We start from the raw sequence: 27,888 nt of genomic DNA, 5'->3' as shown, positions 1-27,888 counted from the left end.
AAAGAAAGAAATTTCAAGATTGTATCATAAATGATAAATACAATTTTGTATCTCTTCATCAAAGTCACTCTTCCCTATTTTAGGCTAGTTACTTTACTCTCTTACTATTTTATTTCAAAATTATAAAGATTCATATTTTTCTTCTAGGCATCACAGACGTCAACATTAAAATCCATCAAAGTAATTCTCCTTTACAATGCATCATACAATTGTCTATTACTAATTTCATTTAACATATACCAACATAATCCTATATTTTGGAGATATAGACTTTAGTTTCAAACCAACACATAAGAATTTTAAAATATTATGGTTGATGAAAAAGACAAACTTGAAACAATAGAGAGAATTAGATATTTGGCGAAATTAAATGCCAAATTAAATGAATATGAAATATTGCGGAGTAGTATTTATGTATTTTTTGTACTCAGAAAAATATTTTAACTTGATTAATATTGAACTCAGGGTAAATTGTTTATTAATTCCACTTATTGGTTGTGGCTAAAGTCGACATTTCCTAATTTTAGCTATGGATATAAAATTACTTATATGGACATAATTTTGACTTCACTTAAAACTCAATCCATGAGACAAGAGAATCAAATATGAAAGGAAAATATATTGATATTATCTTTTAGATAACTATTTTTATATATCTACAAAAATACAATTACTAATTTCCCACAATAGTCAAATATCCGTGCACTAAAGTAGCCTCTTTTGTCTTTGTAAATCACTTACTAATTTATCATTTAGAAACGGCACGGAACATAAATGCCATACCAATTTTTCTTGATAAAAACTAAATCTTTTAAATAAAGATTTTTAAAAAGCATAAAATATGTTCATTATTTAACACATTGGCATGTATTTAGAAAAATAATTTAAAATTATACATTAACTTTATAAAAAGCAGAACTTGTTTTGTTTAGGACAAACTTATATAATATGATTCTTTATTTTTATCCTAAAATACTACTCCGTACGATACAAAGCTCCATCTTTATCATATTTTCTGGCTACTCTTCTTTGGATCCATCTGTCAAAGCACATTTCTCTCGCCTGACCAACTCAAAGTCTCTCATACTACTCTCGGTACTCTCTCTGTACTATCACGCGCGGTGTCACACCTTTTCTCGCGTCATTCACTTTCTCTCTCTAACTTTTCTGTTTTAAAAATTGTGACTCACGGAATCAGTATAATATATAGGAAAAATTACGTATAGGCCAAGTTAAGATTCTTAAATAACAAAATAGTTTATTTTAAAATTTTATTTTTTAACTTGATTGAATTTTAAAAAAAATAATTATAATTATAAATACATCAAAAATTATTTTTAAGATTCAAAATACCCTCATTCCAAAATACCTAAATATCCTTAATAGATAGTATCACATAATTCCAAAACACTAAAAAAAATTAAAAACCCTGCTTTGTTCTAGCCAATCTCAGTATTGGCGTTTTTTTAATGGATTACCCATTTGAAGTATTGCTCGAAAAAAGGGTTGAGCATAAGAGGAAAAAAATATATATATATACAATCGAACCATTGCAACAATTATTTTGGTCAATTCATAATGACCAAACGAGTGATTAATGAGTCTCTTATAAAATTAGATTTTTAGGATCAAACCAGTTGTAAAAAATAACCATTGCTCTCTTTTTTCCTAGTAACTGGAATTTTTCTCTAACATGAGAAAAGCTGCAGGGGAATAATTTCAGCATTACCTTCCTCCTGTGTTCTTAGCAAAATAGTTTAGGTTTCTATATATATATTGTTGATAATTAAACAATTTTATTGCAAAAGAAAATAACAACTAAAAAGGCATTATTTTCAAATTATATTATCTTAAGAAGGATATTTAGGTAATTTGAAATAAGAGCTTGAGGGTATTTTGGCTCTTAATAATAATTCTTGATATTTTTGTAATTATTTTATTTAACTCAATCAAATTAAAGTATGAACTTTAAAAATAGACTATTTTGTTATTTAGGATTCTTAAATCTATATATACATAGTTTTCCCTAATATATATATACACACACATATTTATATGCATATAGTGGATGAGAGCGCGTGAATGAACACTTTCTCGTATGAACACATCGCAGCTACAGTCCGCCACTTGGCGGTCACGTGCGAAGATATTTCTGTCATGTTCAGTTTTAAACCACAAAATTGTTAAACAAGTTCCTCGATATTACAGTTATACCCTTGGACCCACGGGTTCAGATAGGTTCGAACATTACACAATCCACTTAAACCCGACCGCAGACGATACTATTGGGTCCCACCTCTTCACCAATAATTGATCATCCTCCTAATCCTCTCTGTACTCTTGCTGGCAACAAGTGTCTCCTCCTACTTCGACCTCCCTCTTCTTCCCTTCCCTCCGCCTCTCTCTCCTTCAATTCTTGAAAACCCTAACCCTAATTTTCTCTCTCTAAACATATACATACAGTCGCCTCTCAACCCACAATTTTCACTCCTCCTATGCTCTAACACAAACAACCCAACATGATTGTTCAAGTCCTCATATTCTCTATTGTTTCAATTTCGACCCATTTCTTGGCTTCGGCTTCTGAAGCATTATCGATATATGAAGTTCTTCGGTCTCATGGATTGCCCATGGGTTTGTTACCCAAGGGTGTGAAAGAATTTCGCTACGACGACTCTGGTAGTTTCGAGGTTTATTTAGATCAAGCTTGTAATGCTAAGTTTGAGAATGAATTACACTATGATCGGAATGTTTCGGGCACTATCACCTACGGCCAGATCGCTGGTTTGTCTGGCATATCGGCCCAAGATTTGTTTCTTTGGTTCCCTGTGAAGGGAATTCGGGTTGATGTACCGAGCTCGGGCTTGATTTACTTTGATGTTGGTGTTGTCTTCAAGCAATTTTCGATATCGCTATTCGAATCGCCGCGTGATTGTATGGCTGTTCAGCCGCCTGATATTCAAGATGGAAGCGCCATTGTGGAAACTCTGTCTAAGGTCTTTCTTCTTTCTTTGTAATCTCACAATTCACTATTTTGTACTTGCAGATTTTAGGGTTTGTCGACTGGGTTTTGAATAGTTTGTTTCATAATTGCTGATCTAAATGAGCTAATTAATGGAAACTTTATATTGTTTTTCCCATACGAGTATGGGTTTCTGGATTTATAATGTGGAATTTTATAGGCTTAGATTATTTAGGAGAACTTTGATACCCTTTTTTCATCTGGGTTTAAGGTTTAACAATGTTAAATTTGCAAAAGGTTAATATAGTTTTGAGAAATTGATAAATTTTTTTTAACTTTTTTTGGTTTAAATTCTGGGTTTGAAATTCGACATTGTAGAACTTGAGAAGATGGATAATCATTCAATGACGATTTTTTTTTTTTTTAAAAAAAAAGAAAAAATTGTTCACATTTAGAATCTATTACTTATTTTTATGTTATTGTTCTTTCCTCTGCAGTGTGATCTCCGTTGTATGCTAGATTGAATTTGTAATTATGTCCTTATTTTCATTTCAGTTGAATTTTGTCATGTCTATAAGCCATCAGACTAATGCTATTTGCTGCTAATGTACAGAGTCTATCTGGCAAGCTTAGATATCATCTTGATCAGCAAGATTTTGTGAGGGCTGTTTTGTAGATTCTGCATGATGAATGGATTTGAAGAATAGCTCAATCAAACCAAGGGTTTTCACTTCGCTGAGTGTACATTTCTTGAGAGAGTCTGTTTAGCAAATCCTATGCTTCATTTCGGTGTGCTTGCTTGGGGTTTTTGTATAGTGCAGAGTGCAAACTAGTGTTGCTAGCTCCTGTCTATGCGAGAATCGATGGTGAATCTGTTTGAGGTACAGGTTAGCAGAAAAACAGTATGAAATTCATTGTTCTCTCATATACAGAAAATAGAATGTGACAGGAGCATCATTTCAGTGGTTTGATATGATAAATCTGCCAAAAGTTTCTTTTATATGTTAAATTCGTTGTCAATATAAGCATAACAATGGTTTCTCAATCGAGTTTCCTTTTGCAGTGTAATTGTTAGTGGTTGAGTTATACATACTTGCACAATAGAAGAATAAGAAATAAGCTAGCTTTTTTTATTATTATTATTATTTTATCTACATTTGTTCTCATGTTTTGGGAATTAAACTTTACTGCAGTTGCCTTTGCTCATGCTTGGCTTCTTGTCAAGGTCTCTGTTACTCGCCTGTTATGGTTTTCTCTTCTGGTATATACTTACAGTGGTTGTAGTTTTAGTTTTAGTTTAAATTTAGGGTTAATTGTTGGGGGAAAGAGGAATATAGGAAGAAAGAAAAGAAAAGAAAAATTAAAAATTATTTGGAGCATTAAAAGAATATTCTGTATTTTAAATTTGTGTTTTGCTATCAACAATATATTCACACTTGGTTTTTACAATTGTAATACTCTTATCGTCTCAGACTGTTCTAAGCTTTAGAATTGGAATGGTCACATATGAATATTTGCAGAATAAAATTTTGGGAAATTAATTTGTTAATTAAGCCAGTTGGACCAAGTGCCAGTTGTGGTCAGTGCAAAGTTCTGGTTTGCATGGAAGAAACAAATTTTCTCTATCTTTAGCTGTGTTCTGTATTGTTCCAAGGGCAAAAAAACAAACTTTTTGCCAACAACTCAAATTGTACAAATAGTCTGAATGATAATGAATAGCATGAATTTGCTGGTCTTCTTGGCTGGTTTGATGTATGCTGGTTTGTATGGGTGTTTTATTTATAGCTTGGTATGCTGAAATAGTTGATCACCTGATTTTCTATTTGGAAGAGTAAATACAGTGGCTAATGCCATTTTACATGGAAGCAAGAATAATGTCTTCTCTTTGGGTACTGTCTTAACCACCATTCAGTGACAATGGTTTGTACTTCATCCAGGCATTGTTTTACATTTGGTAGATGACAGCAAATATGCTGACACAAATAATTGGCCGACGACACTTATGTGGACGTCACGAGATGCCTTAACATGCTGAGTCACCAGTGGGCAAATATAGCCTTGCTGGTATAATCTTTTCTCCCTCAAAGTGAGGGTTCGGAGCCCTATAGTGGGAATTTGTGAGTGTGAATATTTATCTGGGAAATGAGTTGATTTTCCATTGCTGCTTGTTTCATGCAGCATTTGGCTAATTTGAGAAGTGAAATTTTGAACAGTGTTAGGTTTTAAGTGAAAATTTGAACACTGGTGTCTACCGAAGATTTTGTCAACTGAGCTGTTGGCAACTTCAATCATAAATTCAGATACGGTGTAAGTTCCATTGCTATACGGTGTAAGTTTCCATTGCTACTCTACACACACACACATGATTGCATGTACTTTTATGTTGGGGGTAAAAATTTTACTTGTCAATGACAAAATGATGTCATATTCTTTTAGTTTATCTGTCTACAAATGGGGTTCATTCATGATACTGAAACGGTGGTTACGTTATTTGGTAGCTTTACCTACCCATCACTAACCAAGCAATTGTCAGTCTTATAATGATATGGTTATTATCCTGGTTGGTAAGTTTTTGGGCAGTTCCATTTCGTCTGCATTTCTAACAGTAAATGAATGCTGAAATTAAAGTACAATGTGCAACCTTTATTATCATGACCTTGGATCCTCTATATTGTCGCGCTTTGGTCCTGCAGCGGTCATCCATCCATTTTTAACGCAATTGAAAAATATGTTTAAAACAAATTTAAATGCATTAAAAAACGTTACAACACCAAATCGCTACATTAAAGAATCCAAGCTATATATTCATCCCTTTGAGAGCAAGCAAAGATAGATTGGATGAGCTACGCATGAAATTAGTACTAGAAGAGACCACGAGCTAAAAGTCAACAATGTCATGTGTGTGTCACCCGGTTGGTAACCATAGCAACCCCCTCCATTTGAAAGTTGGACTGAGTCTGACCCTTAAGAATATGTGTCACTCACTCACTCATCCCAATTATTGATGTCCGAGTCTTACATGTTTAGAATTCGACAGGGCAACATGTCCATGTAACAATATCCGTGCCTTCTCTACATGTTCATGCTACTTAGAATGTGGTTTATTATATACCCACCACACATGTAACTACAACATTCATCGACACAAACTTTTAATCCTTGCTCCTATACAAAATTTCAATATGTTCCCACTCTATCTCAACATCAAATGCAACATTTAATGTCCATTTAACTCATTCTGGCATAGCTGCTTGTGTGTGTTATTGCATACCAAAAATTTAATGACCATTTAACTCATTCAGCTTATATATCAAATGTGCAAATATCCTCCTGATTTTCAAAAAAAAAAAAAATTAGCTTTCAAATTGAGCAAATAAGGACAATTCTTCAATTTGGAGGATAAAATACCTAAAATGCCCTTGAGACAAAACAAAAAACTTTTGGTATTTTTATAAAAAAATTTGAGGTTTTGGGAATTTTATAAAAAAAAATTGAAGATTAAACTACCAAAAATGCTCTTAAGGGTATTTTGGGATTTATATATATATAAAAATTTGGTCAAAATTGATGATTAGGGGCAATTTGCTAAAAAAAAAAAATTAATTGCAATACAATTAAAACCCCATAGCTGAGTAAACGATTTAATTGTAATACAATACTATATCCATTATCTTCCCTCTAATTTTCTACAATTACGATGCCCTGTATCAAACAGAGTACTTTTCATAGAGTAAGAAACTTATGGAGGTGCTTGAATAGCTAAGTTCATACATAAACTTCGTTAAAGAAAGGAATTGCTGAAAGAATGCAGAGTAAAAAAAAAAAATCCAAAACCAATGAAGAGTATTGCTTATTATATGCTGTATTATCAATTTGCAAATCGAGCACATTCATTGTCTAATAACAAAAAATGAACTGAAGAGCTGTGGACGTAGCATCGTCCATTTTGTTTACATTGCAATTAAGATTAGATTTGAGCTTTCATATTCCATCGAAACAAGTTTTTCAGAAGATAAGGTTATGAACTTATGATTAAATAATAATTAAATTATCAAAAGGACATAATATATCTTTTTTTACTTTGTTTGGTAATTTTTTTTTTTTTTTTTCTCCTTTTGATTACTTAATAATTATTTATAGAATATTAGGTTCTATCTTAAGGGGTATTTTGGATCACCTTCTAAAGTGAAAGATCGAGAATTTGAGCCTCCTATGAACAAAAATGGATGCATGAGGATATCCGCAACGCAGCTTTCAAGTTCAATCACTTGAATAAGGCATTGAATACGATCTGAGCTAATAAAATTTCTGGACTTTTTCCAATTGTGAGTGATTGAAGAGTGAAATTAATACATCATTACCATCAAAACACATCTCCAACATTGTAATTCTCTTTTTCCTTGATCATATTCACCACATCAACAAGTCTTTTAGGCTTTAATCATCTTTATATGTAACGTCGTTCTTTCCAAATATGATGCATAGCTCCTTATAGTAGGAAAGTGTTTTATCCTTCAATTTTCTGACATTCTTCAGAACATCATTTGAAAAAAAATGTGTACAAAACAAATACATGCAAATACGCATCCCACAAATTAAGGGTTTTCAGCAACCACACATTACTTCATGTCATCTGAATTAACCAAATCCACTAGGGTTAGGTCCATTTAGAATAGTCGCGTATGAATCGTGGAGGCGTGGCTTCAAGAAAATTGTTTGCACACAATCGAACCTCAAACATGATTTATTTAGCTAATTTAGTCCAAGCAGAGCCTCGTATGTCCCGATTACCTAAATAAAAATAAATAAATAAAAATGAACAAATCCTCGAAGGGCAACGTGTTGTGTTCCTTAGCTTGTCTGTTTTATTTATTTATTTATTATTATTATTATTTTTTGTCTTGATAGATGTATATATATATATATATATAATTAATCCTCTTTTAACAATGGAATCATGTATAAGAAAATGAAATATATATAATATATAAAACCATCTGCTAGATACTTCTTCCCAATTTTGCAGTTATTTAATATAAGATTTCTGAGAAGCTTCGATCGATTAATTGGCTTTTTGTGTAAACACTGAATCCCTTTAGACATGTATGAAAGGCAAGTCAGTTAGCCCATTGCATGAGGTTCACTTAGAGAAAGGCTGTTTTTTCGTTTTAAAATTTATCATTGCATTAAGATCAATATTCTCCGGTTCATGCATAATGATTATTAATTAATTATAAATAGCTGTTTTTTATTTGGAAAATGATTTTTGCACAGAATATTTGCAGAGAATTGTTAGACCTAATCTTTTAGTTGGTCAATTATGCAACAAATAAGGAAGTGGAGCCCTCCACTTAGTTGTATTTGGTATAAATAATCATTTAAAAATTATTTACTTAAGCAATGTTCGTGTGAGTATCACTATTCTTTTTGTTTTAAAATCTTGTCATTTAATTACAGTAGAGCAACTTTACCATCCTATTAAGACGAATATTCTCCGACTCATAATAATTATTAATTAATTATAAATAGCTATCTTGAAAATGGCAAAAAGAATAATCACTAAGGAAAGTACAATTGGTTTAGACATCCCCACTAAACGCCACAATTAATGAGATAATTTCATTTACTTTTATTTGATCTAGGAAATAAATTTCAATTAGTATTAAAAAAATGGAAAATGAAAAGATTGTCCTCACTTAAAATTCAGATTTAGAATATATATAGTAATTCAGAATTTAAGTTTTTTATATTTCTGAAAAAATGGTACAAGTACGGGACATATAGAGATGCCTTTGATAAACGAAAAAGAAATTTTACCCACAAGAGAAATATATATTAGAATATTGATTGGAAGATTGAGGGAAGGAATCATTTGGTTAGCGATTATCCAGACACTTGGTGTGACAGTTACGAAAAATGAAAAAATGAATTTATTCAAAGTAAGGTAGGAAATTAAACATGCAATTACTATATATGTGTTACTTGGAGATAGATTCTTATATCATCCATCTATAAAAATTAAGGTTATAAAGTGGAGTATATATAAGTCAAAGATTTAAAAAAAATCTCATATTTTGCTTTGGGCCGATTAAAAAGAATAATCTAGATATATATATATATATATATATATATATATATATTCACTATATTGATAATTGATCTACAGCTGCAACAATAAGCTAAACTACTCATCTCAGTTCTTGCTACAGATCGAGAAGGTGGTGGCCTCCGCTACAGATCGAGAAGGTGGTGGCCTCATAGTAATATATATATATATATATATATATAAACAAAGGTGTAAAAGATATAGAAAACAAAAGGCAAAGAAAAGCAGCTCTGTAGGGGCAACAAAATCGACCACTAAGCTAGTTTCTCACAACATAAAGTCGCACACATGTAATTTACATTAAAACTATAAGGATATAGAGTATATAATATATTGGTACATATACCTTTATTATTTTGAAAATAAAAACCCAATTTCTTCAAACTATGTTGCTGGTTCTGAACTTGCTACCACCACCATGATCTTCTCTTTCTCGATCGCTTCTTTTGATTTATTTGTGCACTACTATACATACATATATGTGTGTGTGTATATATATAGCTTAATTATGTAGAGCAGAAATCAACAATATCCCTCATGGCCTGTACTTGGGTGTCAAGGCACTTTACGTAATGTGCAGTCTCAACCAACAACCTCTCTAAATCCATGGTTTCACCGCCCGGCACGAGCTTCCGGAGCTCGTTCACTCGTCCAAATCCAACCTTCTCACCAGCTTTGTCTTCTACATGACCTCTTCTCCTCAAAACCCTAGCTTTAGTACTTCGCCTCCCTGGAACACGTTTTCGTGCTTTACACCTGATTTTCCATAGCATGGCCCGACTCCATGCTTTCTTTGATCCAACTGTTGAAGCCATTGATGAATCAGCAGCAACCTTAATCATGCGATATTTTCGAAAGACGTCTCTAAGATCACAACTACTAGATTGATGCTCGTTTATTCTCTTCAGAGCTCGAAGAAACCTATTGGTAAATCGAGTTTTAACGGAAGTAGGACGGAATGATGAGTACTGTTGAGGGATCATGGATGCAAGAAGATAAGAATATATACTAAATATGGAGAAAAATTAATTAAAGATGAGAACTATAGAAAAATTTAGGGTTTTGGAGAGATGGGTATATGTGTAGATGGTTGTAATGGTATCTATATATATATATGTAAAGGGTTTGCTTTTGTGAATGGATTGAAAGGGCAAAAAACTGTTGGAGATAAAAGATTTTCTTCTGACAAGAGGGGCCTCCTTGTTCACTAGGACAAAAGGAAACTTCAGTTCTGATTATCACTCTGACACAATATCCACTTAGACCAGACAAGAGAGAGAGAGAGAGAGAGAGAGAGAGGGGAGAGAGAGAGAGAGTGGTGAGGAATATGCGTGAAGAGAATAAGAAAAATTAACAAGAATGGAGAGAGAGAAGATGGATTGAAAATGGGAGGTGAGAAGATGGAGGAGACTTTGGAATCAATGTTTGTTGATATGTATATAAAATATATTTAATTAATTATTAAATGAATGAATGAATGAATTAAGTTTGATGTTTCGCTTTCAGTCATGGGTTTGGAGATGTGAGCTTGGGGGGCCTGCAAAAGGGCCACCCACCATATGATCGCACATGGTTCCATTATATACCCACTTCAAATGGAGGGACCTCCATTTTTTTGTTCCATTGTTGTTCTCTCTTAGGTCATTTCAGTAATATATGGTAGATAAGATATAGTTTGTTACATATTATATGTGGTTAATTATGTTTTCTATATATATATATATATATTTTCTCTTGGTTGATGGGAAGTGACCACCGCGGTGATGGTGACCAAGGCAATGCAGACACGAGGGGAATATTTAAACAGCACCACGAATATGGAGGACCGGAGGCGGAGATGGTCTCGAAGGAGTAGTTAATATGGTGTTAGTGGTAGGATGATAAGGATTCCTCTTTTTATTCTGTGTCGTTTTGTGTGTTTAAAGTACCCCCGACTAACACAACTATCAATAATATAATAATTTTAAATTGACAATACAATAAATATATTAAAAAATTATTTATATTTAATAATATGGTAAAACTTCAACATAATATAATTTATTACAGGAGTATTACATCCTTGTCTGAATGTTATGTACTCCATGGGCGAGTTTGGAATAGGTGACCCAATCAGATGTAGTTGGGAGGGAGTAGGGTGAGAACAAGAACAAGACTAAGGTTACGAGAGTACTTATTTAAATGTATTGTCTAGGCATGGGTTGAGTGGCGGAATTGGAATAGAACAATTTAGGATTTGCTTAATGTGAATTCAATAATTCTAAATATAAAATATATTATAAAGGTAAAATTGGAATTATATGCGAGTTTTTCATTCCCACCCCTACAACTTGGTGGGTTTTCAACCTAAATTTCATTTCTGTCCAAAATTATTATTATTTTTTTACCAAATCAAAGCAACGATATATTAAGAAGAAGAACAAATACAATAAAGGAGAAGAGCGTTTAAGAGCCATTCGGGTCATATCCTGCACTTGAACTTTTTTACTAAGCAAATGAGCAACCACATTGCCTTATCGAGACATCTAAAGTCAAAGAAACACCCTTATAAACCTTAAGAAAAGAAATGACATTATTAAAAATCACACATAAAGCCTCAACAAAGAGTAAATGCGGTATGGCTGTTCTTTTTCTTGTCAAAAAAAAAATTCTTATTTGACAAGAAATTCATTGATAAGTTTGATACAATAGTTCTAGCTATAGGTTTGGTACCATCCATGGTGGGATAATGATACATACTTTATTTATATATCAACTTTTCGAAACTTACAAATTAAAAATTGTTTATTTAGTTCAAGGATTTACTGAGGAAAAAAATGTTATGCAAAAGAAAAGAGGATAAAATAAAAAAGATAATTGCTATTTTTTTTTTCTTTATTAAATTATTGGGTCGATAGGATTAGGCTAATCTCACAGCCTCAGGGTCTAATGTCTACGAGGAGTGAGGAAGTGAGATGGGTGAAAATATTTTTATCATAAATTTATTTTAAAAAATTAACGAGAGAAGGAGAAAACTTTAATTTTACATGTTACATTAATTTTCATTTTTAATGGTTGATTTTTTTTTTCCCAAAAGCTTTTTTATTTTTACTTTTATCTTATTTAAGTATGTGGGAAAATATTTATTTCCTTTTTACCCTTTTCTTGTCCTTTCTTTCACTATATACTAAACAAAATAAATAGTAAATGAGAAGTTACAAAAAAAGTTGTATTCCACCAAAATGTGAAATATTTTCTTTTGAATTTGAAGGATTTGACTGAAGTTTTAATAATAAAATTCTTAAAAGTGTCGGTTGAGAAGATGACAACGAAGACTTTTCTAATTATTGGTTACATATCATCAATGTTTAATTAATTGCCTTTTGATATTAGAAAATCATTGTTTTGCTTGATGAAAACGGGTTGCATTAAAAATAGTAAGGGCATGCTTGGTGTTTTCAGTTTAAAAAAAATTGAAAAAAAAAAATTGTATAAAAATTCTATTTGATTTAGTTTTGAGAATAATATTTTATCGTTCTCCAATTGTTTTCAGAATTACAAATTAAATATGGTCTAAATTTTTTAGTTTCAATAAAGACTCTACCAATGATTATGTTAAATACAAAAGAGAGAACTTTGTATTGTATATTGATGTTTTTTAGATGTATATAAGAGTGGTTTATATAAGAAAGATTATGTATGATAAATAAGTAAACCATAAATACATAATTATAATTCTATAAAAAGCAAACCTATATACCATTAGAATATATATTCTAACAGATTAAATCAAAGAAAATCATATAAATCTTTCTCATTATAGCATGGAACTAACAATTCTCACCAGCACGCACTTAATCATGCTGCTCGGGCACCAGCATGGTACGTGACAAGACCACTGACACGTAAAAGAGAATAAACTTTTATAAATTTTTTGATACTATTCGTAAAGTTTGAATAAATTATACGCAATAGACCTCCCTTAAAATTTGATAAATTATACACAATAGACCTCCCTTAAAATTTGACACTTATACCCAATGACACCTCCTTGATGTTAATGAAAATTCAAAAAATGACTAAATTGTCATTTTGTATTAAAAAATCTCAATAATCTTATATTTATTTTTACATGAAATGCTATTGAAATATAGTATCAATTTTTTACTAATTTGATATTACAGAGTATTAAATTTTACAAATATATATATATATATATATATATATATATATATATATATATATATATAATGACATTTGATATATTAGGTTTTACTAGGTTTCTTTTAAAAATAAAAATAAAAATTATGAAGTGGTTACAAGATGTGGGTGTTGGGGGGACAAATAAAAAGGGTAATAAAGATTTTTGATTTGAGAAATTTTTTATTATTAAATTAGATAAGGGTATGAAAAATATTGCACATTTTTACTGAGGGTTAAAATAATAAAGGCCAAATGTCTATGGTATAGAATTTGTCCAAATCTTAAAAAGAGAAAGTCATTGGTCATTCAAAAAAAAAAAAAAAACATTTGATTAAAAGGAGAGTGCATTTATCATCTATCTTATTAAATTGAAAATAATGATAATGAGAGTAACTTGGGGAAGATAGGACCTTGTATCCGCAATTGCTAGTAAGTTAGCACCTTTTTGAGCCGGTTGTAGTCGTTGATTTTTTTTTTTTGGTTTTTTGGACGAGAAACTTACATCATTTATATATTTTTACTTTACTATTTTGAAGATTCGAATCCTCATTATTCATTTTAAGAGGTATATATATATCACTAGACTGCATGGTTGGTATATGGTATCATGGTATGATTACTCCCAAACTTCTTAAACAACTCCATAGAACTAAAAATAGTGTATGAATTATTTCACGCTACATCACCGTAGTCTCTAACTTGCCAACATGTAAGAAATCTAATGTTGTGTTTGGCATGGAGTTAGAGCCTTGAAATTAGAATTGGTAATTAAAAAAAAAAAAAAAAAGAAAAAAGAAAAAAAAGTAGTTCAATTTTCTTAGTTGATTTTCTCCAATTCCAATGCTCTAATCAATTTCATGTCTGCCAAACATAATTTAAATATATATTTGTGCATGTATATATAATTATACATATTTATATATTGTATAAGTGAAAATCAATAAATTGAGAAACATGTGGATTTGTTTTGCAACTTACTATTAATATCATGATTAACAAAGTAGATGGATAACTTGGAAAGAACAAAGAAACAGACATGCAAATGAAGGCTAAGCTATTATTTTAAGTGGTAGGCTTCAATGGCAAAAGAAGAACATGGTAGGCCTAGCTTGCCTATAGATTGATATACATCAAAACCTTTAAGATTAAGCCTTCTTAACTAACCTCATAATTATGCTTATGTTCATATAAGCAAATCCACATGCTTGCATCTTTTGTTAGGACCACTAAATTAACTTATGACAGCATAATTAAGTTGCCAGCCTTGAAATTGGGCTAGTGAGAGAGAGAGAGAGAGAGAGAGAGAGAGAGAGATATATATATATATATATATATGGGATGAGTGTAAAATATACTCCTAAAATATATTTCGCTTAGCATTTTAATCCTTATTTGAAAAAGTGTGTAAAAAATACTCTTAATTTTTTCACATTGTGCAAAAATACCCCTCTAATATAAATTAGTGTTGTAATATCCGTTTTGCCTTTTTACTTTTCTGAAAATGCTTAAGGGGATATAAATACTACTAATATCATAGTATAAGGGTGCTATGTGCACATTACCTTATATATATATATATATATATATATATATATATTTTTAAAAAAAATTCTATATATATCTCTAAACATTTTTAAAAAAACTTTGACAATTTTTAAAACAAGGATTTGAATTTTTTTTGAGATTCCAATTTACTTTTTTCTACTAAATTTTTTTTTTTAAAAAAAAAAAAAAAAAAAAAATTTCTCAATATCAGTGTGCGCTGGTTTTTCAGAGTTTGAAAAATTTTTGTTTTCTTTAATTTGCACTTTATTTTTGTTTTTTGTTTTCTATTTTTATTTTTATTTTTACTTTTCTTTTATACTTTTAATTTTATTTTATATTTTTATCTTTACTTGTCCATTGTCTGTATCCTCCAATAATATCATTTTATAAAATTATTTATTTTTATATATTTTATAAAATAGTTCAATAAGAATAATTTAATAACTTAAGGTTACACGAGATTAAAACTTTATTAGCACTAATCCATTATGTGCGCATGCAAGTTTCTTTCGAAATCAATCAAATTGATTGAATTATTGATCACAATTCAATACCATTTATAGCTTCCTTTAATGTTGCTTTAGACGCATTTCTTATGTCAATCAATGTGAAGGACTTCTCATGAAGGACTAAAATATATTTCTCCGTTTGTAAAGTGACATGGCCAAATGGTGCACTGAGCAGTCTGAGCGGGATTTGCATGCCATTAAGAAATCTATAAATTTTCATCAATTTTGGACAAGTTATTTACATATTTCACTCAATAAATTCAAGTCATTAAATTTACCAAAAAATGAAAAATATTTTAGAGCTGAAATGAATAGACTCGTGGTAATATTTTAATCACTTGGTTCAAGCCACCAAACCACAAACCCTTGAGATTCCTAGTGGACCACAAACTCGTTAAGAGAACGGTGAATTTTCTAAATTTGTCGACTGTTTTGTAACATCTTCTTTGATTTTAAGACTCCACTTGACCTCATGTCTGCGGATTGACAAACATAAAATTTTGGGAAGCAAGTATTATGTATTGTGTAAAGTATTTCCAAAAGCAGTAGATGCCAACCACATGAATAACCTAGCAAAAGAACAGAATTTTAGATTTTACTCCATCAGTTTTTGGTACAAAACACGATTACAAACCTATTTACTTGTGCATTTGCTTCAGCAAAATTTGCATTCATGACACTCCACTTTGTATCAATTTCATACACCATTTTACATGAACATTTTTTTTTTCTTTAAATCAAAATCAAAATCAAAGAATTCATATATATAACTTTAGCATAAGTTTTAGCATCACACATTTATCTACTCCCATTATCGTCTGTTGATGACTCAGAGGAAGTGTCATCTATTGTTGAGTTTGAAGTTGTCTCGGATTGACTTCCACTCTCACTATCTGAAGTCCCACAAGATCTATCTTCACCAGGTTGTTTCAGGAACCAATACATAAGACTTGCCGTCAGTGTAAGGATCATCTTCTGATTCACCTGAACAAACAAACATATAATTTGAAGATGAGCAAATTAATCTCTAAAACTCCATGAACTTTTTGTGTTTGTACGAGTTACAATTCTCAAACATCAATACCTCAGTTATGTCTTCAGGAAGCAAAAATATTGAACATCCAAGTTTCCTCGCAATGCTGATGATGTAAGTGGCATTCATTTTTTTTTGCTCCTCTACATTGAAAGAAAATTCATTTTCGAGCATGTTACAAGTGAAATGAACATAGAGGACAAAAAAAATGACAGTAAACATCACAGATTTTTTATTAACATTACACCAATTTACTGAAGAAACATTATGGACAGACCTGCTCATACTTCAAGAGGTAACCAGCCACTATTAATGGGATCACGCACTAGTAATGTCCATTCTATTGGGCTACTCTCAAAATTTAGAAAGCATGCTTGGGGCTCACACAAAGGTTAGTGCATCTATAAGAAAATGAATCCAAGTCCTTTTTCCTTTGATTTTCACAATTGTTTTCTACTCTCAAAATTTATAAAGCATGCTTGAGGCTCACACAAAGGTTAGTGCATCTATAAGAAAATGAATCCAAGTCCTTGTTCCTTTGATTTTCACAATTGTTTTCTTTTTTTTCCTCATTTTGTTACTCCACCATCTTCAAATAAATTATTGATGCCAACCAAGATTCACGTTAACCAAAACAATTCTAACATTTTCCTTATTATATATGTTGTCTTTCAGGTTAGTGCATCTATAAGAAAATGAATCCAAGTCCTTGTTCCTTTGATTTTCACAATTGTTTTCTTTTTTTCCTCATTTTGTACAAGTTACTCCACCATCTTCAAATAAATTATTGATGCCAACCAAGATTCACGTTAACCAAAACAATTCTAACATTTTCCTTGTATATGTTGTCTTTCAGGGTTGAAAATTCTTGGTTGGTGGCTGGAAGTTCTTTGGACAGTTGACCTATTTGACTATGATGAGTGTCATGGTGATAACTCGTTAATTAAGGTCAACATTTGAACACTGTTTTATGGTGCAATTAGTCTGGGAGAATTTGGAAGCAGATACGTAGGCGATACATTAGGAGGAAAAAAAAGAGTTCAATCTGCATGACAAAGACTTGGGGATGCATAATTTCTCTATCTCAGAACAAAGAATCTTGCACCAGCTCCAATTGTTCAGAAGGCGCGACCCAACTTTCCGTTTATACAATAGTCAATAAGAAGCAGATTAGAATCAACACAATTGCTGTGAGGTGTAGCGAGGAGTCTAGGGAGAACTCCCTAGCTTGGTCCATATATATATATTTTTTTGTCTCCCAAAGTGAAAATATAGAATAGCTTGAAAATTCATCTGCTTGACAGTTTCTAAAAGTTGATTCCTGACAAGAGTCTTTCATTATAGTTATCTAAAAACTATTTTCTGTTCTCGAAACCTTTAAGGGATTTCATCCAGCTTTTCCACCACGGTTTCTAAATCAAATAGAAGGACATAGTCTCCCAGAGTTACCCACAATAAGAGGAGTTTGACTTGGACAAGTTCAAGAGCCTTTAGATGAAGAACGCCCTAACTTGTGTCTTCTCCAATTTGTTTGGAAAACTTCTGATTTTTGTTAAGAAACAGATGGTTTTACATAAGCGATAACCCTCATACTGTCTCCTTAAAATGTAATGCCTCAAGTTTTGGGCATAAACTTCGATAGAATTTGAATTCTTCATATCTAAGATAGTGTACTTTATCCAAATTTGCTATATATATATATATATTTCTTTTAATTCAAGGGTAGCCCATGTAAATCTTGGTGTTCTTGCATGGTTGAATATTTGTTGAATGCATGATTACTTGTTTTATTGTTCATGTTTTGAGACTTGATTGATTGGTGAAATTAATTTTGCCTTATGTTGAATTTGACATGGTATTTTTTGTGTTCTTTTTTAATTCAAACATAGACCGAGTGCTATAGATGTGTTGTACCCCAAATCCCCAACAACTGGGTCATCACAAGATTCACAACAAATAAGAAATAGTATTCAACAAACTACAGAAGCTTTGATGATGTAAATCTAAATAAAGACATACCATTTTCTCCTTTTGTTACAAGACTCCAATTGACAACTCTAGGCTGCACAGCACTAAGCAGCTCAAGGAAAAATATGCCATCTGACAAGCGCTTGTCCTGTAAAATTGAAATAGTAATTAATGAACTTCATTTTTATCATTACTAAACTTTAAAGCATATAACACCAAACTAATATCATGAACAAATGATAGCATCTAGCAAATTCAGTTGCTGAAGGAGAATAACACTCTCAAATGTACTTCATTGACAATAATAACAAAGGATTGCACATATAAACAAGAGCCAGGAAGAAAAAGTCAGTAACCAATATAAAAAATAGTCGTAGGGGTCTAAAATAGTGTAGGACATCCAGTCAGATTAAAATCACGCAATGAGATCCAGGAGTTGCCATGTTGATATGATAATCCTGCTCAGATGTTTAGCCTAAAAAAGAGGGTCATGTCTTTGAAATCCATAAAAACAAAAAAATTATGGCATTTACATACTAACAAAGGATTGCACATATAAACGAAGAGCCATGAAGAAAAAGTCAGTAACCAATATAAAAAATAGTCGTAGGGGTCTAAAATAGTGTAGGACACCCAGTCAGATTAAAATCACGCAATGAGATCCAGGAGTTGCCATGTTGATATGATAATCCTGCTCAGATGTTTAGCCTAAAAAAGAGGGTCATGTCTTTGAAATCCATAAAAATAAAAAAAATTATGGCATTTACATACTTTGGTTCACCCATTTGTACAGACCATCAGCAACTTCACCCAATGAACATCACCAAGAATATAAATTAGGTTGGAATTTGAAGAGTTCCGATCATTATTATTATATCTAGATATTTCCTGAACTTCTGGCATAATTCACCTGCTATTTAGAGGAAATAACTGCAATTGGATTATGTCATTCAATCATGTTGCTATCCGATTCAATCATCATGCCAATCCTTCAAGATATATTGCTTCGCAATGTCAACCAACTATCTAAATTTCACTCAATGAACAAACTCAAACTTATCACACAAGGAGCAGCAACAGCCACACTTACTGGCATTGATCCACTCCGTTCAATAAAAAAATATTTATATATACACATTATGCAAAATAAGCACCCAGTTTAAGCTACAGCTATGCCCAAGGTTTCGGTAAAAAGCAACCACTCTGTTTCTCTACCAGAGCATTTGGAGTCTTGGACTTTAACCTCAAAATCTAAAATCATGTCCTTCTAGCAAACATAATTATATATGAAAGAACAACTATATATTCAATATCCTTATCAGAAAAACTATAGATACAATACCTTAAAACTATTCATGTGGGTCTGGCCTCCCGAACTCCTTACTTTGGTGTTAGCCCACTCTAAAATGTCAGCATCAGTGATTTCCTTCCCATGAGAATGAAATCTCAAGTTCTTTAGAAGCTGCAGAACGTTGTATCGCATCAATTGCCACAAGTAAGCTGAAAAAGGAAGTCCAAGCATTCCACCCAAAGCATTTATTACAAATTTACAATACATCAAAAGCTTTCACAATAATATCTACTAAACTTGTGACAGTCAAAGTAAAGAACATACCCAATATTAGTTTCTTATTTCCCTGAACAATGTCATTCCCAGCAATGTTAACCAGGGAAAACTTCAATTGTTTCCCAATCTTGACAACTTGGTTGCAGTTTTCTACTTTTCTGAATGGCATTTTAATTGGAGGCTTACTTGCAATCTTCCAATTAACAATTCCTGGAGACAACTTATCAAGGGTCTGTAAAAGTATCCACCTGCAGACAAATAGAAATTTTGCTTCAATAAATAAAATAAATACAACAGATAATAATCAAGCAAATACATCCTGGAGCAACTGTTATACTTGGAAGACCTTTATTTAATTTTAATCATAAGAAAATTTCCAATATTTCAGAGCTTAGATGAATTTCAACCTTTCAAACAGGGTATTTGATAGTGAGACTTAAATTAAAATAAACAATGTGATCATTTTTGTAAATTTCTTTAAGGAATTCTAAAAATACATTGACACTAATTATATATGAAGAGTAAATTTGGGTTATATATTGCAAATAAGGATTGTATTCACCCATTTCTAAGGTCTTCAAAGACATTGTCGATGTATGTTGAATTTCCAAGACTATTTATCCAAAAGCGAAATGACATCTCTTCTCTAGAAATTTGGGTGTCATCTGGTAAAGTTTCTAGAAAAGATATCTGTTTCGTCTGGGTTGAGAGGCCATTCCTGCAGGTAAAAACTAAGTTAGCTTTGTATATCATTTAACACTTATTAGATAATTAAAGTAAAATAACGGGAAAATAACAAATGAATCATAAATATTGAGAACAGGCTAAACATTTAACAAACAAATGAAAAAAGTTATTCGGGGGAGTGGGTGAAAGGATTTTGACCATATACAACTCTTAATTCCATGAAATAATTTAAGATAGCTATGTAAATGGAACAAAGTTATTCTCTATGTGCATGAATGTGTTGAGGCTTGCAACATTCCAAGAAGTAATGCCTAAATGCATGATAGTTGTATCTACCAAAACTACTATTTGTTTTTATATTAAAAGATTATTCTAATTAACAAAAGTATATAACAACAAAACCCAAAAAGAAATCATTTCAAAATAGATTTTGTTTCCCATGAAAAGAAGGTCAGTTGGCTCCACTCTTACCTATGCTGGAAGATATGTGCCACAAAAGCAAGGTTAAGATTTGGAGAACCTTCAACAATATCTTTTGCAGTTAGGTATCTCTTGCAACCCATCCTATCTGCATGTTCAAGAATTAACCTCGCTCTTTCTAAAGGATCTTTTACAGCCAATGTAGATGGATTACTGTGCTCAGGTGCAAGAACATTTAAGAGGTGAGCATAAGCTTCTCCATCCTGCAGGGTAAGCATTTTATATGTTCAAATATTAGCATTATTTGAATAACACATTTAAACTTAACATAACTTGAAAAATATTGGACATACCATTACACCAATCCTTGTTTTTCATTGTAGGCATATATAATAAATAAGAAAAATTATATACTTATTCAGCTCCCATAAGCAAATGAAACTATATGGAAAATGTAAAACCAAACTCCTTCATACCAAGGGTGCATAATGAATAAACAGATACTAACAGGGAAAATTAAAAAGAACTTGATAGATAAAGCCGTTAACACTAAAAGGAATAGTTTTTGGATTATCTAATGTTTTCAAAAGAACTAGTTATTGGAAATCTACCAAGAAAACAAAAATAACAAAAAGTTAACAAATTTACTTCCAACTAAACTAAAAGAACGGATAGACATTTCTTTAGCTAGTTCAGTAGCAGTTATAGAAAGAGAAAAAAAAGCAAATATAGACATTTCTTTAGCTAGTTCAGTAACAGTTATAGAAAGAGAAAAAAAAGCAAATATAGATAGTCACCACTCACCAGCAGATCATGAAATATAGCATGCAAGAAACCCAGATGACAATAAGACTGGGAAGAGAGTGGGGAGGAGAGGGTGCCTACAGTCAACCCACTTTACTACACCTATGCGAATTTAATTGAGAATTCGTGTAAAACCATCTGCCAGGAGATGAAAAGCAAAAGAAACTAGCAATGTTTGTTTTCATTGAGTAAATTACCAAGCTATGTAAGTTGTTAATACACTAAGCACTAAAGTTAAGTTGTGGGTTCAGCGAGTCTATTAATAATTACTGTAAATGCTAAAACACTTGGTAACTAAATTCTTGGGTAAACCTGTTTCCCCTCCAAATGCTTAGCTCTTTACAAGATAATAAACAAAATATACAAAAAGATGAGATGTTGAAAATGATTGTATCTTTGTCATGGTAAGGGAGATAGCCATCCATCTCGAGGAATGGAATCACTGTGTCAATAGCACGAGGACCCAATACCCAGATGATATGGGGTGCAACACTATTGAAAAGTAGTCTTGTGATAAATGTTTAACCCATAAGGAGAATATAAAGAAATAATATTGAAATCCGCTTTTCAAATTTTATGAATAATAAAATTAGAAAAAAGAATGAAACCGAATAGCAAATTTTAACTGGTTTCCCTTGGATTATTGCATCTAGAACAGAGACAGCACCAATGACAGTAAAATGTTCACTTGTCAATCAATCATCTTGAACAGCATATTTTTCTACTATTTGTTTTTTGTTTTCTAGTGTGTTTTGTTTTTTTTTTTTTGGTTTTTGAAGTTTTTAGAAGATTTTATCCAATTACAGCATCCATGGTAATAGATATTCTAAATTATCAGTAGTTTGATTATACTTGTCAATCAATCATCTTGAACAGCATATTTTTCTACTATTTGTTTTTTGTTTTCTAGTGTGTTTTTTTTTTTTTTTTTTGGTTTTTGAAGTTTTTAGAAGATTTTATCCAATTACAGCATCCATGGTAATAGATATTCTAAATTATCAGTAGTTTGATTATACTCAAGGCTTGACTTGCCGTATTTTAAAATCCTTTTGATTGTTTTCCTTATTTTTTGAACTTTCTTAACCTGATTATTTTTAAGAATCGTTTCAGTTACACTCAAATGATAAACACATTATTACTTCTATCTCTAAGAATGTATTCAAGTACTGAAATGACATGATATATTGATATATAATATATTCTTAATCTTTTCTTCAGTCTAATATATACACAAGCCTACAGAGCTCTGCAAGTCATCAGACAAAAAAAAATTGTCATCAAACAAAAGGAACTCATCCAAAAGAAAAGAGAAACTGACAAATTTTAAGAAACATAAATTCACATTTCAGTTACACTCAAACGATAAACACATTATTACTTCTATCTCTAAGAATGTATTCAAGTACTGAAATGACATGATATATTGATATATAATATATTCTTAATCTTTTCTTCAGTCTAATATATACACAAGCCTACAGAGCTCTGCAAGTCATCAGACAAAAAAAAATTGTCATCAAACAAAAGGAACTATTCCAAAAGAAAAGAGAAACTGACAAATTTTAAGAAACATAAATTCACAATTCAACACTCAATAGTATATTGGTTCCGCCGTTCTGGAAAGAAGAATTGAGGTAAATAAGAATGAAAATGACATAACTATAAGAGAAAAAATCAATCAAAATCAATATACCTTTACATCAGAAGAAAAGTTTGAGACGGTTTTCTTGAATCCTGCTTTTTTCAGCTGAAAATTCATCCACCGAAGCAAGATCTTCTCTGGTGGTAGACTCATCAACTCCTCCACATCCTGATAGATTCATATATAATACAATATTTGTCGAATAAATTGTGAGACTAATATCGTTATACCATTACTAATCAATTCTGACAAAAGGGGCCAATGACAATGCTGAAAAAAGGGCATAGCATCACCTTACTATCATCAACCAACTCCACCAACTGAGGTGTTTTCTTTAAATTGAGGTCCGCCAATAGTTGTATCTGAAATAGCATACATTTTATAGGTCAAACTATTTGAGACACACAGTATAATGCTACATAGCAGTCTATATCAGCTCCAAGGATCTGAAATCTAATAGTGCTTTCATTCTATACTTGGATCTCTTATAGCATACGTATAAAATTTACAAACCACAATTGCGAATTCAATGCAAGTGTGAAATTCAGTTAAGTGGATAAGTAAAAAATCTTACCTTAATGATTTGAGAAATCACCCCAAGCATGAGATGACGCTGAAATGCATACAAAATTGAAAAACATTACTATTGATAACAGAATTGCAAAAACTAATTGATTGAGAATAAATAACGTAGACAATCAAACTTGATATAATCCAGTGTGAGGTAGAAATGGACAAAAATTAGAAGAATTAAAGACTGAAAAGGCTTTGGCTCAACACCTTTAGTAAAACATGTTGCAAATGAACGGATTATTAATTATATAATGTAACTCACTCATATTTTTATATATTTGTTTTCTTAAAAATAGTTCTAGCAGTAATCAGGTTAGACAAATCAGTCACGTTAATGACTAATAAAAGGGGCGAATCTTTTTGACCTGTTAATACAGGTTCTCTTCAGATTGGATAGCACACAGAGACCCAGCTACCCAGTGAACAAACTGCACTAAACTAATGACATTTACTAACTGATGAAATGTGTAACTAGTGAATAATTTATAACAAAATATAGAATCTGCAATCTATTACATCAAAAAAACCTATATTGGAATTGAAAGAGTTGCAGCAATATTCGCCTTCTGGGTGACTAAAAACAACACTGAACCTTGCAGGCCTTCCCCTTTGGACCACATGGCATAGGATATCAGACAAATTGGTTTAATGCTCCAGAAGGAGGTTCTTAAGTATGAAAGTGAATTCAAACTTGGCAGGTTCCCAAACAGAATATCAAGTAAACTAGTCCAAATATAAGCAAGATATAATGATTTTCTATCAATAGCAGAGCATTTATACTATACATACCCTTCCTTCAATGAAGTCTTGGGTGCCTATATTGACCACTGTACAGCCAATAGCCTTGGCAGAGTTGAGACATAAGGTATGGTTTTCATTTCTTTCCCAAGGATTGAGTACACTCTTAGTATTGATTGCCCGTTCGTCAATTGTCCCAGGAACTGCCACGTTGATAAGCTTACTGTATCCGATAAAAATGCTTCTAAGAACTTAACCCAATAATATGAAAGAAATGTATATAAATATATACATACACACAAAGAGACAACATTTATATTTTATATATATATAATATGTATATATGTTCATATGTGCAACAGGTACAACAAAGGACGGGTGATCACCAGAGAAGAACTCCATCTTTTGCAATCTCAAAGAGATCATTAGTTGAAGGATCTATGGGAAGATGTCTCTTTAAGAAGCTATCTTCTGCAAGGTAGTTGTTGATATGCGAAACATATGAAGCTTTCTCAGATTCACTAATTGTGTGAAGCAGAGTAGAAGTAGGAGACTTAAGAAATGCGGATGAATTCTTTGCACCAGTTCCCGTTCTCGCAGTTGAATGGGCTTGGAGTTTCAAATAAACCTGCCATTACATCATAAAACTCTCAGTCTAATCACAGAAATAAAAACCACCTCTAGAATTTATAAAGCGTGTAGAACCATTACTTGGTTGCAAAAAAAAAAAAAAAAAAAAAAACTGAAGAATAGAAAAGTAAAAAGGACACTGGGCAACTTAATTGAAATCCACTCCAAAAAAATTGGAAGAATTAAATCCTAAATTTTAAAAACTGTAGAAAAACAACCCAACAAAATTTTGAATCTTATGTTTTATTTGTTGTTTAGAAACTCAGGTCTAGTAAGGGAAATAATTGTATTAAGCGATCCAGAAATTTTAAATGATTTTTTCCAGCATTTTCTTGGCAATCAGATTCAAGTTTCATGAGATTAACATTTCAAAAATATGATAAAAAGTGCTTCCTGTCTCTCTCTCTTACATTTTTTTGTTTCTACTCTCTGTATGCTCACTCACCCGAAGAAAAAGTTCGAAATCAACATCCTCGTCCAAGTTCTTATACGAATCTTGAAGAAAAGAAGCCCTCTCTTCCTCCGTAAGATTCTCACCGACGTGTTTCAGTCTCGACATCTTCTCCGGCAAGTCGCCGAGTGTGAGACAACCCTTCTCTCTTCTCATTGTCATGTACTGCAAAAGAAGCCAATCGTCATCGCCACCATGCAAGATTCAGAATGTGATCAAGATCGAATAGGTGGAGATCACAGATTTGCATAAAATAAAATCGGAAATTGAAGTGAAGTGTTTGGGAGACTCACCTGAGACTTCAAACTCCGAAGCTCGACCTGTGTGAACTGATTTTGAAGCCATGGATCTGATACCAAGATTCCAATATAACCAGCCATTTTGATTCTGATATACAACGAACAACTCTCTCTCTCCAGAAAAACAGTTCTCTCTTTCGTCAATCTCCTCTTTCTCTCTCTAAACAGATTTTCTCTCTCTGATAAACAGAGAGAGTTCAATCTCTCAATATCTTTCTCTCTCCAAGTTTTGTACCAAGTGAGCAAACACACTGGGGACGGAGCCGAGCTGTCAGAATTACAAAAGTTATTTGCGAATTCAAAATATGACCAGATTGTCCCTATTAGTAACCGCTATATTAAGACCGAACTCTTCTCTCTCTTTTATTCTTTTATTAAAAAAGAAAAAGAATCTCTTTTTTTTTTTTTTTTTTTTTTTTTTTCGGGTAAAGGGTAAGAGATCTCTGAGTCTTATTAAATCACCCAACGTCTTTTAGTTCATTTAAAAGAAGGGAAGCAACTCACGTGATGTGAGCTTTTTTGGGTTTTCAAACAAAACTTCCAATCCACTTTTTACTTGAACCACTCACCCACTACGGAAGACACCCAATTGGCAAAGCCCAAGGCGGCAACGGCCATCCTTCGTGGGCCCACCGATAGATTTGAAATTACCCATATCCTTAAAGTCCTTTTCTACAACCCGAAAATAATATCAACACTTCGAACTTATTTATTTATTTTTTTGTTTTTGATCCCGAGAAAAAACTCACACAATTACTCCGTATATTACTACTACATGTACTTCAATTTTTTTCTTTTTATTTTAAATATGAAAAGGTATCATTAAATTATAATCGTGATTCCTTTTTAATACAAATAAACTTAACTCTATATAAATTTGAGGTAAAATAAATTACAAGTTTCCTTCATTTTTTTCTATGGCAGAGAGCTTGGAGTACTCATTTTTTTCGAATTTCTTTTCTATTTATTTATTTATTTTTAATCTCTCAAATGTGTATATCTACGTGTATAATATAATTCCACCGTAAAGAAGAAGATAAGCTTAAATGTGGCATTGCTTTCAAATTTCGATTTGTCACATGGACGTCAGAGGGATAATATCGTCATCTCGAAATTGTGAGCCCCACGAAGAGAAAGACCGTTCGCTTTTCAAAAAGTTCATGGATCACACAAGGTTTGAGGTGACATTACCAACAACTTAAAACTAAGAATTTAAGAAAGCATTTGAACTAAATTGAACAAGTCCAAATACGTAATTAACAACCTATTTTAGTCCAGTTGTGTCATAAAGAAGAACCGAAAAAAATAAAAATAAAAATAAAAATAAAGAAGAAAAAAATAAATAAAAATCTTTCCTAGAAGAAAATAACACTTCTTGGATCATTAACAATATACTCCCTCTCGTCCAAACAAAAAATTTCTTACTCTGTTTTTTTTTTTGGGTTATTCCAAAATAATTATTCATTTTTCTTTCTCAAACAATATATTTTATATTTTTTCATATATGTCTTTAGAATTTAAAATTTCAACCTACGATGCATGTCTCGCATATCTCTTTAAAAATAAAGCAATATTTAAATTGGGATGAAGGAATTACTTTTTTTTCCATTGCTACAATGCATGTTGACTCCTTGAAATTAAAATTGAATATATTTTAAATTAAATTTTCTTTAATTTCAATTCTAAAATTCTAATTCAATAATTGTAAATATAACTTAAATGAAATTAACGTCTTAAAAATGTGCGAGACATAGTCATATCAACGAAACACT

At 31.7% G+C, this 27,888-nt stretch overlaps 3 protein-coding genes across 3 annotated transcripts; 1 reads left to right on the top strand and 2 right to left on the bottom strand.

Annotated features, from left to right (window-relative positions):
- The first annotated feature begins 2,314 nt into the window (after positions 1 to 2,314).
- Positions 2,315 to 4,168, top strand: LOC132269200 (uncharacterized). Its single transcript, XM_059770295.1, has 2 exons — positions 2,315 to 2,996; positions 3,576 to 4,168. The coding sequence occupies exons 1-2, from the start codon at positions 2,520 to 2,522 to the stop codon at positions 3,636 to 3,638; spliced, it is 540 nt and encodes a 179-aa protein (XP_059626278.1). The 5' UTR covers positions 2,315 to 2,519; the 3' UTR covers positions 3,639 to 4,168.
- Positions 4,169 to 9,301: 5,133 nt separating this feature from the next.
- LOC132269199 (transcription factor IBH1-like) lies at positions 9,302 to 10,486 on the bottom strand. The gene has a single exon (XM_059770294.1). It carries the CDS (start codon positions 10,049 to 10,051, stop codon positions 9,575 to 9,577), a length of 477 nt encoding a protein of 158 aa, XP_059626277.1. The 5' UTR covers positions 10,052 to 10,486; the 3' UTR covers positions 9,302 to 9,574.
- A 5,383-nt stretch (positions 10,487 to 15,869) lies between these two features.
- LOC132269198 (fimbrin-2) lies at positions 15,870 to 26,359 on the bottom strand. The gene is made up of 14 exons (XM_059770293.1): positions 26,111 to 26,359; positions 25,812 to 25,982; positions 25,123 to 25,364; positions 24,788 to 24,959; positions 24,000 to 24,038; positions 23,719 to 23,787; positions 23,477 to 23,593; positions 21,031 to 21,242; positions 20,435 to 20,590; positions 19,921 to 20,120; positions 19,648 to 19,805; positions 18,357 to 18,453; positions 16,389 to 16,480; positions 15,870 to 16,288 (listed from the first exon to the last, which is right to left on the bottom strand). The coding sequence occupies exons 1-14, from the start codon at positions 26,195 to 26,197 to the stop codon at positions 16,103 to 16,105; spliced, it is 1,998 nt and encodes a 665-aa protein (XP_059626276.1). The 5' UTR covers positions 26,198 to 26,359; the 3' UTR covers positions 15,870 to 16,102.
- Positions 26,360 to 27,888: the final 1,529 nt, after the last annotated feature.

The sequence above is a fragment of the Cornus florida genome, unplaced genomic scaffold (assembly GCF_030987335.1).
Source record: "Cornus florida cultivar Cherokee Brave unplaced genomic scaffold, ASM3098733v1 CherokeeBrave_3.0.0_Hap2_Chr08, whole genome shotgun sequence".
Taxonomy (NCBI): Eukaryota; Viridiplantae; Streptophyta; class Magnoliopsida; order Cornales; family Cornaceae; genus Cornus; species Cornus florida.
The sequence above is the reverse complement of the archived record's forward strand: the minus strand, read 5'-3'. Positions and strand labels throughout refer to the sequence as shown.

Coding starts and splice junctions, on each gene's coding strand:
- LOC132269199 (XM_059770294.1), bottom strand. CDS start 10,051: ATGATCCCTCAACAGTACTCATCATTCCGTCCTACTTCCGTTAAAACT.
- LOC132269200 (XM_059770295.1), top strand. CDS start 2,520: ATGATTGTTCAAGTCCTCATATTCTCTATTGTTTCAATTTCGACCCAT. Junction 2,997..3,575: donor TTGTGGAAACTCTGTCTAAG/GTCTTTCTTCTT, acceptor GCTAATGTACAG/AGTCTATCTGGCAAGCTTAG.
- LOC132269198 (XM_059770293.1), bottom strand. CDS start 26,197: ATGGCTGGTTATATTGGAATCTTGGTATCAGATCCATGGCTTCAAAAT. Junction 25,365..25,811: donor ATTTCGAACTTTTTCTTCGG/GTGAGTGAGCAT, acceptor ATGTAATGGCAG/GTTTATTTGAAACTCCAAGC. Junction 20,121..20,434: donor TTTGAAGACCTTAGAAATGG/GTGAATACAATC, acceptor ATTTGTCTGCAG/GTGGATACTTTTACAGACCC.